General features: G+C 42.1%; 2 protein-coding genes across 2 annotated transcripts in view; one reads left to right on the top strand and one right to left on the bottom strand.

Annotated features, from left to right (window-relative positions):
- The first annotated feature begins 1,175 nt into the window (after nt 1-1,175).
- Nucleotides 1,176-4,196, top strand: LOC143286738 (ribonuclease kappa-like). The gene is made up of 2 exons (XM_076594459.1): nt 1,176-1,306; nt 1,990-4,196. Exons 1-2 carry the CDS (start codon nt 1,178-1,180, stop codon nt 2,209-2,211), a joined length of 351 nt encoding a protein of 116 aa, XP_076450574.1. The 5' UTR covers nt 1,176-1,177; the 3' UTR covers nt 2,212-4,196.
- A 1,265-nt stretch (nt 4,197-5,461) lies between these two features.
- Nucleotides 5,462-16,545, bottom strand: part of LOC143286739 (FAD synthase-like) — a 22,089-nt gene continuing 11,005 nt past the window's right edge. Inside the window, exons 9-13 of the mRNA XM_076594460.1 lie at nt 15,626-15,706; nt 15,042-15,140; nt 13,722-13,843; nt 11,310-11,451; nt 5,462-7,370 (exon numbers count right to left, since the gene is read on the bottom strand). Of these exons, the coding sequence (XP_076450575.1) occupies nt 7,232-7,370; nt 11,310-11,451; nt 13,722-13,843; nt 15,042-15,140; nt 15,626-15,706 (583 nt within the window). The 3' untranslated portion in view covers nt 5,462-7,231. The remainder of the gene's footprint in view (nt 7,371-11,309; nt 11,452-13,721; nt 13,844-15,041; nt 15,141-15,625; nt 15,707-16,545) is intronic.

Raw genomic sequence — 16,545 nt, forward strand, 5'->3', positions numbered from 1 at the left:
TCAGTGTCCTGTCTGTCTGTCAGATCCTACTTTCTGTCTATTCACCATTCAGACAACTCCATTCTTCAGATGACAAGCGCAAACTGTCCATTCCAAAGATTTAGTCTTAGTCGTACTAAAACTTATGGTGAACGTTTCTTTTCTTTTCTTGCACCTAAACCAATGGAATTCACTGCACTCACAACTCCGTTACACCCCAACACCTGCATTCAAGAGAGCACTCAGAACATTATCTTTTCCAACTGTACTTTTCTCACTGAAATGTTAAAATCTGAACATGCTTGCTGTGATTTTTGTTGCTGGATGTGCTCTTTGTGTTGATTTCTATGCATTTGTGATGATTTTGGTGTGTTTTTCGTGATACCTGGTTCCCTGGTGTTTATTTTTGACAATGGTGAATGTTTGCTGTGATTTGCACCTGTGTGACTTGAGACTGTAACTGCGCCTGTGTCGATTCACTTTTTTTTTTCATGTCACTTAGACTTACGTACTGTGTATATTTTAGCCAGTGTCATGTCATGTGAAACTGTGTTGACTTTGTACATATTTTACGACACTTACTCTTAAATTTGTATATTTCATTGTAAAGCACGGTAAGCCCTATCTGAGATGGGGGTACTGCACTGTATAAGCCTGCGCTTTATCATTATTATTACTGTACGACTGCTCAGACTGACGACCGGTGAGTGTCGTCGTGGGAACCGCCGGAAACGTAATAACAGTCTGGGGGCTAGATTGTCGGCGGCTCTTTTCGGGTGGCAGCGGGGTGGGGTGTAGCTGGCGTTGAATGCAAGGAGCCCATGCCAGTGATGGAACTTTTACACTGCATTGGGACTTCCAGACTGTGATTGTTTAATCATACAGAAGCGGTCTGGCGAGAACGGCCATACGTTTTGCCGCACTGTGTTGACTCTGTGTATGGCCTGTTTGACAATGACTGACAGACACTGAGCGAAATCACCAAAATCTCAGTCGTGAATAAAATTGTCTTAAAACGATCCACATTAAAAAAAAACCCAACAAGAACAAAAAACAAAAACAAAACAAACAAACAAACAAAACAAAAACAAAAAAAACACCCTGTGTGTAATAGTGCGTTTTCGAAAACTTTCGATTTCGTCTCTATGGGAAAATATTTTGTCTTTACGATTACAATGCAGTAAACAGACGTGATGGGATGTTGACGAAGTCACATGACTACTACAGCACTGTCAGTGATCAAACGAGCAAGATGGGTTGTCCGATCTGGGGTACGTCATGTTCCAGATACTACATGGTGATCAGCATTTGGGGAATTGTGATGCTTGTAAGTATTTATAAATCAGTATTAAGGCGGAATACTGTTCAGGTATTCAGATTTACGAAAGGCATTTGATTAATTGACGAAACACTGAAAAAACTTGGAACACTCATGTCACGAGTGCAGAAATTCGCAGTGGTGAAGGTTGGTTAATTATTATTACCAGGGACATCCACCGAAAACCCTTTTATAGTGGTGGGTTCTTTTACGTTCATTAAGTGCAAGCTGCACACAGTACGTCGGTTTATCGTCTTATCCGAATGAGAAGCGTCCAGACCACCACGAACTCCAGTGATGGGGGAGAAAATAGTGGCAAGTTTGGGATTCGAACCAGTGCAGATTCTCTGGCTTCCTAGGTTGGAGCATTGCCACTAGGCCACCACTCCATAATAAACACATGCAGGAGATAAACGCATGAACTAATAAAGTAATAGATTGTATATTTTTTCTGAGTTTGTGGTCAGTTACTCATAGTCATATGAGTGCTTTGGCCATGACAGATGAGAAAGAATAAGCTTTTACTGTTTTAGTTACAGTGAAACCAGAAATTTTACAAAGATTTTGTATTTATAGCTGTACTCATGATGTCGTCAGGTCATAGATCCATGTTTAAATTAATTGAATGATAAAATTATAGAATGAAAAAATTAAAATTTACAATCCTCTTATTTCCATCCTGCCTGTTTCAGGCTCTGCTGGGCATCTTTTTCTGGGTGCGCAGTCCTGCCCTGTTTGAAGACGTGCCCTTGGGTGACTGGGAGGCCAATCACTTCTCGAAGGACTACGCCAAGACCAAGTACGAACAGAATGCCATCAACTGCTGGATTGCTGCTGCCATATATGTGGTGCTCTTCATCTTCTCCTTTGTTCAGTACAAAATGAACAACCGTTCCAACTACGAAATGTCCTAACCATCAACATGTAGAAATGGAATGTATGCAACTCTGCCTATGCCATGGATGCATCATTGTACATTATTGCATTTTCTGAAGTGAAGAGTCTGGCAGCCTGATAAAAGAGTGCTGTAGGGTTGGACAGCAGACTCTGTAGTTAGTGTAGCTGAAAGAACAAAGGTAAATTAGATTTCCTTTCCCTGATGTTGTAGATCTGTGGAGGATAAAAAAAAATGTTGAATGTAGTCATGTGATCCAGCTGTTTGATATTTTGAAACATGGAATTAATGTGGGTTGGAATGCTTTTTGTTGGTTTAAAAGAAAGAAAAAAAAAGCTTTTAAGTTGAATGTATACATATCCTATATATAGTATAATGCAAGATACTCATTCTGCTGCCCTTTCCGAGTAAGAGAATCTTGCCCCCAAATTTCCAAGTAAGAGAATTCAGTAGTTCTTATGTATTGAATAGTGTCCCTGTGGATTTTTTTCAAATATTTCTCATATTCAGGAATGACCTTTTACTGTTTTAGTTGGGGGGTTTTTGTTGTTGTTTTTAAACACACATACAGCAAGAGCCATTATTTCTTGTTGGTATGCATTATTGGTTCTTAAAATCATAATCACTTGTGATGGAGTAGCTCCTCTGTGGTGGTGTGCAATTTAGCCTTTTTTATATATTCATATTTATGTCTATGCTTTGCATCTCTAAATGTTTGTTTTTTTTCTCTAAGAGCTTCTTACTTTAAAACTAGTGGTCATTGATGAGATTAATCGGTAATGTATGTGGTTATTTTCACATTCCAGAATGTATGATTTGTTTGTGAGTTAAGATGAAATTAAGAATCATGTGTTGTCTAAACATGAAGCTCATTTTCAAGCGATGAGTTTGTCCAGCTTCAGACAGCTTAAGGAAACAAAAGGCATCTGCTATGGTAATCGTATTGTGAATAAAATACTCTAATTGCTTTTTCAAATACAGTATAATATAATGTAATATTACTTTGATGAAAGATACTCCTTTTACCCCCTTGCCATAATTTAATCGAACAGTAAAGCTCATCTCTTCATGCTGTTTGCCTTTTGGCATCAGCAGAAACTCTTGCCCCCCAATGTCAGTTGTGTTGCTAACAAAATTGGCCGCTTCTCAGTAAATCAAAATCGTTCAGAGGACTGGTAGATAATTCCAAATGTATCGTAGGCAGAGCTAAATCAGATCTGCAGTTTTCTTCACATATTCAAATGAAAGTCATAATATCTGTCTTACTAAATTGAAGATGATTTAAAGAACCCCTCCCCCTATCACTCCACTTCTACTCCCCACCACAGGATTATTGGTTGATTGTGACTTCCCCATCACATAATTATTGACTGATTGTGATTTTTTTTTTTTTTAAGAACTTTTTCTTTGTATGGTGTCACATATCACTCAGAATCATTCCTTGTGTGCTGATATGTTTAGTATGTGTAGTATTAATGTACTGTGTCTTGTGTTCACACAAAGGCACACACACATGTGAACCCACAGGTTGGATATATAACAAGTGATTTTTGGTTGAACAAGTTCATGATTTAGGCCGTTATTTGAGGGTTTAGTTTGTCACGAAAGACAAATAAAGAACACTATTTACACACTCTTCAAGGTGCAGAATGGAGAAAATTCAGCTTCTCACACAATTTGTTGTATTTTTCTCACCAGCCTTCAACACCATTTCCTGATTTTCCCCTTGTTATAAATAGATCAAATAGAAGTAGAATGGTGGATGTGTATGATATATATTGTTATTGTGGTTGCTTTGCCATTGTAGCTAACAATGTGAGTACATCCCCTACGTAGATAATGTGATAAGTTTGTGTGCTGATGTGTGACATTGTTTCGTGTTGGGATGAGGGTGACAGGCATCATGATGTAAGAAAGGTTCTCATCGACTGAATGTGTTGTTTTCATTGCGTTTGGAAATGTTGATGAAGAGAATCATGAAATACATGGTGTGTAGTCATAGTATCCTGGTGTTACACGAGTGAAAGTCCTTTTGCTTGAAAGAGATGATGATTATGACAAGGCATTGTGCAAGAGAGGAAAGGAACATGGTTGCTGACCAAACCTGGGTAACACTGACAAACTTTGTGAAAGATCTCTTGCTCTGTCTTTGTATCTGTCTGTCTATACATTGCCTTTCTTTACTGTTCCTTCCTTAAGCTGTTCTCTCTTTTTATTTTATTAAAAAAATATTTTTTTTTTGCTTGGATGCTGCCCCCCCCCCCCACCCCCCATTTTTTTGTTTTCATAAAGACTGTGATGTCATGCACGTCATATCACACACACCTCATACAAACCTTAGGCATATATGATGTACTATTTTGTGAAATTTGAGCTGTGAATGTTTATTATCAACTTCAAGTAGAATTTGATTTAAAAAAAAAGAAAGAAAAGAATCAAATGCTATCACATTATTCTGCTTATATTGTTCAAATTAATGCAGAGAAAAAAACAAGAGGGGAGCAAAACAGATAAACTGCAAGCAGATTTATACTTAAACATTTAATTACAGTACACACACTTCACTGTGGCCCACTGGTGCTGAGTCTGGCAGAGGCCTGATTCCTGTCTTGTGAACTTACGGCTGCAACAGCCGAGTGGATAAAGCTTTGAACTTTTTTAATCTGAGGGTCCCGGGTTCAAATCTCGGTAATAGTGCCTGGTGGGTAAAGGGTGGAGATTTTTCCAGTCTCCCAGGTCAACATATGTGCAGACTTGCTAGTGCCTGAAACCCCTTTGCGTGTATACGCACGCAGAAGATCAAATACGTACGTTAAAGATCCTGTAATCCATATCAGTGTTCAGTGAGTTATGGATACAGGAAAATACCCAGCGTGCATCAACCATGACAGAGTCACCGACAAGTCAATGTTGGTCATGTAACGGAAAGAAAAGAAAAAAAAAAGGACTCTTTTGGGAATGGACGAGAATACATTAAATGCAGACACATATGTAAAAACAAAAAAGATACAAAATCACTGAGATCAACTGATCATACAAACATGCACTTTTTACCCTCAGTGACAAACTTGGATGCTATCATAGCAACAGTTTGTTGGAACCTTCAATGGCAAAAATATCAGCAAGTATTTGTCACGCTAATTGGATATTTTGATAGAAAAACATGTTATTAACATCTTTATGTATAAAAATCACCAAATGTAACATACACACAACGCACCAAACACACACACACACATGCACATACATGTATGTCTGGCACTGCGGCAGTTTTTGTGTGTGTGTGTGTGTGTGTGTGCTTTTGCCTGGTGGTTTCTCACAACACTTATTTCCAAAGAGTTCAGAATGTACAACTAGTTTACTGTCAGCAGAAGACAGTAACTGGCTTTATGTAATATTGCCCATGTAAACCAGCGAAAAAGGTAGGAGTGTAAAAACCAGGCGGTACACATTCCACCAGAATGTTTCATAAAAATGCCCACCAAAATACATACTTACAAACCAACATACATACAAAGTAAGCAGCACACAGACAATGTGAGCACACACATGACATTACAACATTTCCTGCTGACAGTTTACTTTTCAATCATATTTGAAGTGTATCAGAACCGATCTGGCCAGTGCTCCTGGCCAGATATCTTAAGACATAAAAAAGAATTATATGGAATTAATGCTCCCTGTATTTTTTCAAAACGAACAAAAAGTCTGCTGAATTACCAGTGTATGATTGCACACTTCTTTTCTCTGAAAAGCAGCTATTTTCTTACCCGACTAAACACTTGCATGATATAAAAATATCTTTGTCTTGATGCGTACTCACACAGACAGCAACAGCTAAATCATCGCTGTACAAACCACACTTATTACTCCCCACGAACCAGAACTTTCATTCAAATGCCAAGTAGCAGGTGATACACATCTGTTACTGAGAACAGACAGATGAGATACAACTCAGCAAAGAGATTCCCACAGTATCACAGACCGGTTGAGCCACTGAAAACCACACATTTAACTCTCTCCATACGAACAGCGAAAGAGACGACGTTAACAGCGTTTCACACCAGTTACCATCATCAAAATATTGCAAGTGAGAGGCTCTTATACTGAAGAGGTGAATGTTGACAAAGAATACCACAATTCTGACGACGGAAGCTAAAGTTTGGGTCATTCAGACACCCACTGGACATCCAAGGGGTCTGTGTAGAGGAGAAGAGAGGACTGGCCGTACTGAGTGAGTTAAAGAGGACGGTGGCAAAACGGTTCATGACACTCATTTACCAATGCAATGTTCATTCAGGAAGGTCTGTTCGAATCCCAGGCTTGCCCTTTCTCCCGAATTTAACTGGAAAATCAAGTGTCATTCGGATGAGGTGGTAAACTGAGTCGTGTGTACAGCACGCAGCTGGCACACTGAAAAAGAACCCATGGCAACGAAAGCATTGGACCTCTTGACAAAATTCTGTGGAAGAAATCCACTGATAGGCACACGCACACTCTTCTTCTTCTTCTGCGTTCGTGGGCTGCAACTCCCACGTTCACTCATATGCACACGAGTGGGCTTTTACGTGTATGACCGTTTTTACCCCGCGATGTAGGCAGCCGTACTCCGTTTTCAGGGGTGTGCATGCTGGGTATGTTCTTGTTTCCATAACCCACCGAACGCTGACATGGATTACGGGATCTTTAACGTGCGTATTTGATCTTATGCTTGCATATACACACGAAGGGGGTTCAGGCACTAGCAGGTCTGCACATATGTTGACCTGGGAGATCGTAAAAATCTCCACCCTTCACCCACCAGGCGCCGTCACCGTGATTCGAACCCGGGACCCTCAGACTGACAGTCCAACGCTTTAACCACTTGGCTATTGCACCCGTCAGATAGGCACACAAATATATATGCATGCACTCAAGACCTGACTAGCCAACTGGGTTACGTTTCTGGGTCAGGCATCTGCCAGGTAGATGTGGTGTAGCGTATATAGAGTTGTCCGAACGCAGTGACGCCCTCCTTGAGAAATGGAAACTGACGCGGATCACACGTTGCGGCCGTCTCTCTCCTTGCCGTTCTCCATCAGCAGGTAGGCAGGCTTGTAGGACACAATGCCGTGACTGTCAATGACCTGCAGCGAGGGGTTGGGGTGGGTGTTGTTCATGCTGCCCAGAGATGTGTACCTGGTGTCACAGACACGTGAAGATGATCATGATGTGTACCTGATGTCACAGACATGTGAAGATGATCATGATGTGTACCTGGTGTCACAGACACGTGAAGATGATCATGATGTGTACCTGATGTCACAGACACGTGAAGATGATCATGATGCGTACCTGATGTCACAGACATGTGAAGATGATCATGATGTGTACCTGGTGTCACAGACACGTGAAGATGATCATGATGTGTACCTGGCGTCACAGACATGTGAAGAGGATCATGATGTGTACCTGGTGTCACAGACATGTGAAGATGATCATGATGTGTACCTGGTGTCACAGACACGTGAAGATGATCATGATGTGTACCTGGTGTCACAGACATGTGAAGAGGATCATGATGTGTACCTGGTGTCACAGACATGTGAAGATGATCATGATGTGTACCTGGTGTCACAGACACATGAAGATGATCATGATGTGTACCTGATGTCACAGACACATGAAGATGATCATGATGTGTACCTGATGTCACAGACATGAAGATGATCATGTGTACCTGGTGTCACAGACACATGAAGATGATCATGTGTACCTGGTGTCACAGACACATGGAGATGATCATGATGTGTACCTGATGTCACAGACATGTGAAAATGATCATGATGTGTACCTGATGTCACAGACACATGAAGATGATCATGTGTACCTGGTGTCACAGACACATGGAGATGATCATGATGTGTACCTGGTGTCACAGACATGTGAAGATGATCATGATGTGTACCTGGTGTCACAGACACATAAAGATGATCATGATGTGTACCTGATGTCACAGACACATGGAGATGATCATGATGTGTACCTGATGTCACAGACACATGAAGATGATCATGATGTGTACCTGATGTCACAGACACATGAAGATGATCATGATGTGTACCTGATGTCACAGACACATGGAGATGATCATGATGTGTACCTGATGTCACAGACATGTGAAAATGATCATGATGTGTACCTGATGTCACAGACACATGAAGATGATCATGTGTACCTGGTGTCACAGACACATGGAGATGATCATGATGTGTACCTGGTGTCACAGACATGTGAAGATGATCATGATGTGTACCTGGTGTCACAGACACATAAAGATGATCATGATGTGTACCTGATGTCACAGACACATGGAGATGATCATGATGTGTACCTGATGTCACAGACACATGAAGATGATCATGATGTGTACCTGATGTCACAGACATGTGAAGATGATCATGATGTGTACCTGATGTCACAGACACATGGAGATGATCATGATGTGTACCTGATGTCACAGACATGTGAAGATGATCATGATGTGTACCTGATGTCACAGACACGTGAAGATGATCATGTGTACCTGGTGTCACAGACACATGGAGATGATCAGGATGTGTTCCTGATGTCACAAACACATGGAGATGCTCATGATGTGTACCTGGTGTCACAGACATGTGAAGATGATCATGATGTGTACCTGATGTCACAGACACATGGAAATGATCATGATGTGTACCTGATGTCACAGAAACGTGAAGATCATCATGATGTATACCTGATGTCACAGACACATGAAGATCATCATGATGTGTACCTGATGTCACAGACAAGTGAAGATGATGTGTACCTGGTGTCACAGACATGTGAAGATGATCATGATGTGTACCTGATGTCACAGACATGTGAAGATGATCATGTGTACCTGGTGTCACAGACATGTGAAGATGACCATGATGTATACCTGGTGTCACAGACATGTGAAGATCATCAGGATGTGTACCTGATGTCACAGACATGTGAAGATGATCATGTGTACCTGATGTCACAGACATGTGAAGATGATCATGATGTGTACCTGATGTCACAGACATGTGAAGATGATCATGTGTACCTGGTGTCATAGACATGTGAAGATGATCATGATGTGTACCTGGTGACACAGACACATGAAGATGATCATGATGTGTACCTGATGTCACAGACATGTGAAGATGATCATGTGTACCTGGTGTCACAGACATGTGAAGATGATCATGATGTATACCTGGTGTCACAGACATGTGAAGATCATCAGGATGTGTACCTGATGTCACAGACATGTGAAGATGATCATGTGTACCTGATGTCACAGACACATGAAGATGATCATGATGTATACCTGGTGTCACAGACATGTGAAGATCATCAGGATGTGTACCTGATGTCACAGACATGTGAAGATGATCATGATGTGTACCTGATGTCACAGACATGTGAAGATGATCATGATGTGTACCTGATGTCACAGACATGAAGATGATCATCATGATTATAATGTACAGTGACATACCTTTAGTTACAGACACATGAAGATGATCATTCAGATTATGATGAACAGACACACGTCACGTAAATTCAACACAAAATCAAATATAAATGTAACATTTAAGGCACATATACAAAGAGAAAAACAGTGTACTACCCTTACAAACCTGACAGATGAAAAACATATCCATACACAGAAAATACAACATGCTCCCCTTACAAACCAGACAAATGAATTTCTACATACAGAAAAAAAACACAATGCGCTACCCTTAGAAACCTGCCAGATGAAAGGCATATCTACTTACAGACAAAAAAAGGGAGCCATAGCCGAATGGTTAAAGCGTTGGACTTTCAATCTGAGGGTCCCGGGTTCGAATCACGGTGACGGCGCCTGGTGGGTAAAGGGTGGAGATTTTTACGATCTCCCAGGTCAACATATGTGCAGACCTGCTAGTGCCTGAACCCCCTTCGTGTGTATACGCAAGCATAAGATCAAATACGCACGTTAAAGATCTTGTAATCCATGTCAGCGATCAGTGGGTTATGGAAACAAGAACATACCCAGCATGCACACCCCCGAAAGCGGAGTATGGCTGCCTACATGGCGGGGTAAAAACGGTCATGCACGTAAAAAGCCCACTCGCATATATATACGAGTGAACGTGGAAGTTGAAGCCCACAAACGCAGAAGAAGAAGAAGAAGAAGAAAACAGACAAAAAAAACAATGTGCTTCCCTTAGATACCTTGCAGATGAAAGACATCTACATACAGAAAAAAAAACCAAGAATAAATTCTTCACAAATGTGATTATTTAAGGACATTCTCACACAAACCGAAAAAAATCTTTTTCAAAGAACACAGGCTTCCTTTACAAATGAACAGTTAAAAGACATATCTTCACTAACAGAGGAGGGAACACATTCAGTGGAGCGGTGGCCTAGTGGTAACACGACCACAGAGAATGCGAAAGAATCGGAGCTCGCAGGTTCAAATCCCACCCTCACCAGTATTTTCTCCCCCTGCGCCCTGCGCTAGACTTTGAGTGGTGGTCTGGGTGCTAGTCATTCAGATGAGATGATAAACTGAAGAGCCATGTGTAGCATGCTCTTAGTCTATGTAAAAGAACCCACGGCGACAAAAAGGTCGTCTTTGGCAAAATTCTGTAGAAAAAATCCACTTTGGTAGAAAAACAAATTCACTTTCAGGCATAACAAAATGGGTGGTTCTGCACTGTATCGATGCGCTCCCTCTGGGGAGAGCAACCCGAATTTCACACGGAGAAATCTGTTATGGCAAAAAAGCAATACAACTGTATTGTATGATATTGTATTGTATTGTATTGCATTGTATTACTCTTTTTTGTCACAACAGATTTCTCTGTGTGAAATTCGGGTTGCTCTCCCCGGGGAGAGCACATCACTACACTGAGAGCACCACCCCCTTTTTTTTTTCTTTTGCTGCTTGCATTTTTTTTTTTTTTTAATTGGTTTTCCTATCAAAGTGGATTTTTCTACAGAATTTTGCCAGGGACAAGCCTTTTGTTGACGTGGGTTCTTTCACGTGCACTAAGTGCATGCTGTAAATTACAACACAAAACACACTACCCCTGATCGTAGAGGCTGCAGTAGGGAAGACACAGGGTGCGCAGAAATCTCCACACGGTCTCGTAGGTCCAGGACAGAATGGGGTTCACTCGCATCAGCTGGGGCCAGTCTGAATCCGTCATGGAGAACGACTGGAGGTGACCTGATACAACCGCACCAAACATGCAGAATGAAAGGAAATTTTCTTCCTAAAATTACATTTATCTAACATACTTACATGACCCACTAGTGCAGACTCCGGCAGGGAGTCCGATTCCTGCCCTGTGCAAACTACTATCCGCCTATGCGGAGAAAACGAAAGTAACTACAGCTGATAACCTCCAGGAAGTAGGTTACCTCCCTTCTGTATCCCTTACTAGCTTCCTCTTTTGACGGCAGTAAAAATAACATATTTAGAATTTTTTTTTTAAATCATAAACACAGAAAAACAGAAAAAAAAGCAAAACATTACCGCTTACTATTTTTGGAGGCACTGTGGAAGAATCAGTTAGGCACTGGATGGGCGCAATAACCGAGTGGGTAAAGCATTGGAATTTCAATCTGAGGGCTGCCGGGTTCGAATCTCGGTTACAGTGTCTGCTAGGTAAAGGGCGGAGATTTTTCTGATCTCCCAGGTCAACATTATGTGCTGACCTTTACTTGTGCCTGAAACCCCTTCGTGTGTATATACGCAAGCAGAAGATCAAACATGCGCGTTACAGATCCTGCAATCCATGTCAGCATTCGATAGGTTATGGAAACAAGAACATACCCAGCATGCATACCCCTGAAAATGTGGAGTGATGGCCTAGAGGTAACGTGTCCGCCTAGGAAGCGAGAGAATCTGAGCGCGCTGGTTTGAATCACGGCTCAGCCGCCGATATTTTCTCCCCCTCCACTAGACCTTGAGTGGTGGTCTGGACGCTAGTCATTCGGATGAGACGATAAACCGAGGTCCCGTGTGCAGCATGCACTTAGCGCACGTAAAAGAACCCACGGCAACAAAAGGGTTGTTCCTGGCAAAATTCTGTAGAAAAATCCACTTCGATAGAAAAAACAAATAAAACTGCACGCAGGAAAAAATACAAAAAAAATGGGTGGCGCTGTAGTGTAGCGACGCGCTCTCCCTGGGGAGAGCAGCCTGAATTTCACACAGAGAAATCTGTTGTGATAAAAAGAAATACAAATACAAATACAAATACAAAATGGAGTATGGCTGCCTGTGGGGTAAATATGGTCATACACGTAAAAGCCCCACTCGTGTACATACAAGTGAACGTGGAAGTTGCAGCCCACGAATGAAGAAGAAGAGGAAGAAGAAGTTGGGCAATGGACTCACGATCCAGTGTTTCACCAGTGATCAGGGTTCATGGCCCTGTTTCAGCACGGTGCTGTGTCCTTGGGAAAGGGACTTCACTCCAATTTGCTTCACTCTGCCCAGGTGTGAACAAGTACCTGACCGTGAGTGGGGTACCTGACTTCAGGTTGGGGGAAGGTTAACCCTTTCACCGCCAGTCAATTTAGAGCGCAAAATTCCCTTGTGCTATAAGCACAGAAAATATGGTGTTCAAGAACAGCTGGGAATTCCCACCACCCCCACGCCCCCTGCGAAGTGTAGAAAATATGGCCTATCCTACCACCGAACATAAAGAGCAGTAGATTCATGGATAACAGTCCCATGATCTGGTCACCCTTCAGTGACATGGGTCCTCTTCCTAGGTTCTGCATAAATGCGAGTTTGGCAGTGAAAGGGTTAAAGTGGTGAAAGGAGAGCACTGGGCCAATGCTGAGCCCTAGACACACTGGAATGACTTCTTCTTCTTCTTATTCCTTCATGGGCTGAAACTCCCATGTTCACTCTATGTACACGAGTGGGCTTTTACTGGTATGACTGTTTTTACCCTGACATGTACGCAGCTATATTCCGTTTTTGGGGGTGGATATGAATTCACTGCCCCTATGGCTGTGTGGCCTTTAACATTTTATTTGGTGTCATATACTGTACCATGTCAAACTGATGCAAACTAGGCCTATCAGTTTGCTCTGCCTGGCCAAATTTTGCGCAGCTAACAATGAAAAGATGACCCGTCTTGCCCAGTCCGCTCTAAGCCAATCAAACGCCTCTAAAAGCTACAAGCACTGAATCAATCCTTTGGCCAAGGCTCTCGATGCCATCTTGTCAAGTTTACACTCTGTCCCGTCTTATGCTTTTTTTTTGGCTATTAAGCATGTTCATGAACTGTTTTATGAACATGCACTGATGAATGGACTGAGTAACAGTTGTGCAGCTTGGAGTTTGGTCTCTGACTGAAGATAGGTGCTATATAAGTATCAAGTCTCCATACCAGTTTGTCAATGCAGTCATGTGCTCTTTCCCACACCACTGAATCATGTTCAGCATTTCCGTCCCCTCTGTTTGACACATATACAGACCTGAATAGGGATCGGTTGTTCTGGTTCCCATAAGAACGGCCTTGACGTCAGGGTGACCTTGTTTCAGCGATGCCAGGTTCTCCTTGATGCGCCCTTCGTATCGGATCAGCTCCAGGTGGTACCTCCACAGAGCACAGTGACACCAAACATGAAATCATCACGACAAAAAGTACCCCATTCAGCAAACCACGCACAAATCAGGTCAGTTCATTCAATGATGTTCGTCCTTCGGATTCAAAGATGACCATGGCTTCAAATATCAGATGGAAGATCAGTGGCTGATGTGGCGGAGGTGACTGATGAGGCCAATCCAGGCCCTGAAGGCTCGCCCACATGTGGGGACACAAGTGAATGGATGCTATCACGACAGCGGATGCTGCTCGGGCCTTGCACACTGCACGTTTTCTCTGCGCCTCAGTGATGCACCTGGCTTCAGCTGCACGGGCTTCGGTGGTGATCTTGCTGCGCCAAGCTGGACGGTTCAGAGCTCATTATATATTTGCTGTGAGGTGACTGAAGTCTGGCCATGATAGTAAGTCCATCCTTTACACTCCCACCTTTGCCCTCCCCCCCACCCCCAAACAAATTCCCCTAAACCCAACCCAGTCCAAACTAGCCCAAAGCTGCACACAATACCCAAACGTTCTGATCAATCCAGATTAGTTTCCAAGATTTGCTGAAGTGTAAAAAAACAACAACACAAAAGCACATCAACACATCACAGACAGAGAATGCTCAGAATAAAGAGAACTAACAACTATGCATGCATTTACAGCCAACAAACAGAGAAACAAATCATGATGAGTTTAAAGACAGGCTGGCGTTTGCCGCAAAGTTTTTGGTAATAGGAAAAATGTGCTTGCCTGTATAGCCATCAAAGAAACAACAAATGATGAGTTGAGTTCAATGACCTCTTGGCATTCACCCAAAAGGTCAAGCTGTTTGTTGCTGGGGTGTGGTCAAGCATATCAAGTTGTTGGCACTGGAGGGGGCTTAGTAGGTCAGGTGTCCTGTGTACGTTAAATCAGAACAGGCACGACTGACCACCACCAAAGTGACTCAGCAGCAGTGCACGGTCTCCTCCTCTGATGTGTGGCCTCATGGCAACCTAACATTGATGGGTTGCCTGTGGACTGCTGATGCTGGGGCTGTGAGAGACAAAGCCCAGAAAGGCCGTGTATGGGGGGCGTGATATGAGCGGTGTGGGAGTAACACCACTGAAATGGTGCCGATGACTGGGGAGCGGCACAAAAAAAAAAAAAAAATGTTGTTGGTACTGGGGTGCGGTGGAACAAACAACACAAAGCCGGCACTTGGTACCTGCTACAGGCCTGTTGAACAAACAGCTCCACCTCTGGAAAGGGAAGGCGACTGCGGATGTACAATGCTTGTAGCTTCACTTCTTCCTTTGGATATTTTCTGTAAAAAACAAAAAACAAAAAATAAACGAAATAAGAGCCTGCCTATAAGAAATGCATAACACTGACCACAAGTCCAAGTAAAAGAGAAGAGTTTGAGCTGACAAATGAAGATGGTATTTACGATATCTATGAAATCACTTTGAATAATTAGACCATTGCATACCAGTATACTATGACCTTTCCATACAATCAGCAAACACACACACACACACACACACACACACACACACAAACATGCACACACACACACACACAAACACTTCAACAGCAAACACACACACACACACACACACACACACACACACACACACACACACATGTACAAACACTGACATGCCTCACATGAAAAACTCCAGACTGTGTGTGACGACATCAAACATCTCTCTCTCTCTCTCACAGACACAGATACAGACAGACAGACAGACAGACACACACACACACACACACACACACACACCTAAAAAAACAAGCTCTGATACTCACTGTTGTACCACAGCATGGAAGAGGTGTAAGAGAACAGTGCAGTCTTTTCCCCCATTGAAACCAATACAGATTTCATTCAAGCTGCACAACAACAGAAGAGAGAAAAGACAGAAACAATCCGTCAATCAATAAACTGTCAGCAAGACAGTGACACTGACACTGACACTGACACAGGTTCAATTGTGAAGGCCACCGGCCCATACACAAAGGGGTGGGGGATACAAAGGGGCAATTCGATCGCTCTTCACACACAAACACACACACACACACATACACACATACAAAAAAAAAAGAAAAAAAAAAAGAAGAAGAAAAAAGGTGTACTGTACGTGAGTAACCGATAACTGGATGAAAAATACATAGCATGTTCGTACTCATCATGTTTATAGTTATACTAATTCATTCATTGTGTAAATTCGTCTCTAAATTTAAGGCGTAATAAGTGTACATAGCAAGATTTCTCTGGGAGGTAACACATGGGGTTTGTAGAATCGGAAACAATGTATTGTCATTGATATTTATTAACTCTGGAATATATTTCTGGCGGATATGACCGTATTTAGGACACACAAAAATGAAATGGTATTCATCTTCCATGGTGCCAGGACAAAACGGGCAGAAACGGTTTACATCCGCGTTCTGGAATCTTCTATTTATACCAAGCTCGTTTAGACCAAGTCGCAATCTTATCAAGGTATCTCTGAAACATTTGATAGTGATATTGTCCAAGTATAATTCTGAATGAAAGTCTGTTTTAAATAATCGATAAATAGAAAATCTGTAACTACTACAAAGTTTAGAAAACCAATCCAATTTAAATTCAGCAAGACAGTGAGAAAGAGAGAAAAGACAGAAACACTGAGATGTATGATACTGCATCACTGGAAGCTTGGCAAAAGTTGACAAGCTCATGATGCTTG

The sequence above is a fragment of the Babylonia areolata genome, chromosome 10, assembly GCF_041734735.1.
Source record: "Babylonia areolata isolate BAREFJ2019XMU chromosome 10, ASM4173473v1, whole genome shotgun sequence".
NCBI lineage: Eukaryota > Metazoa > Mollusca > Gastropoda > Neogastropoda > Buccinidae > Babylonia > Babylonia areolata.

Coding starts and splice junctions, on each gene's coding strand:
- LOC143286738 (XM_076594459.1), top strand. CDS start 1,178: ATGTTGACGAAGTCACATGACTACTACAGCACTGTCAGTGATCAAACG. Junction 1,307..1,989: donor TTTGGGGAATTGTGATGCTT/GTAAGTATTTAT, acceptor TGCCTGTTTCAG/GCTCTGCTGGGCATCTTTTT.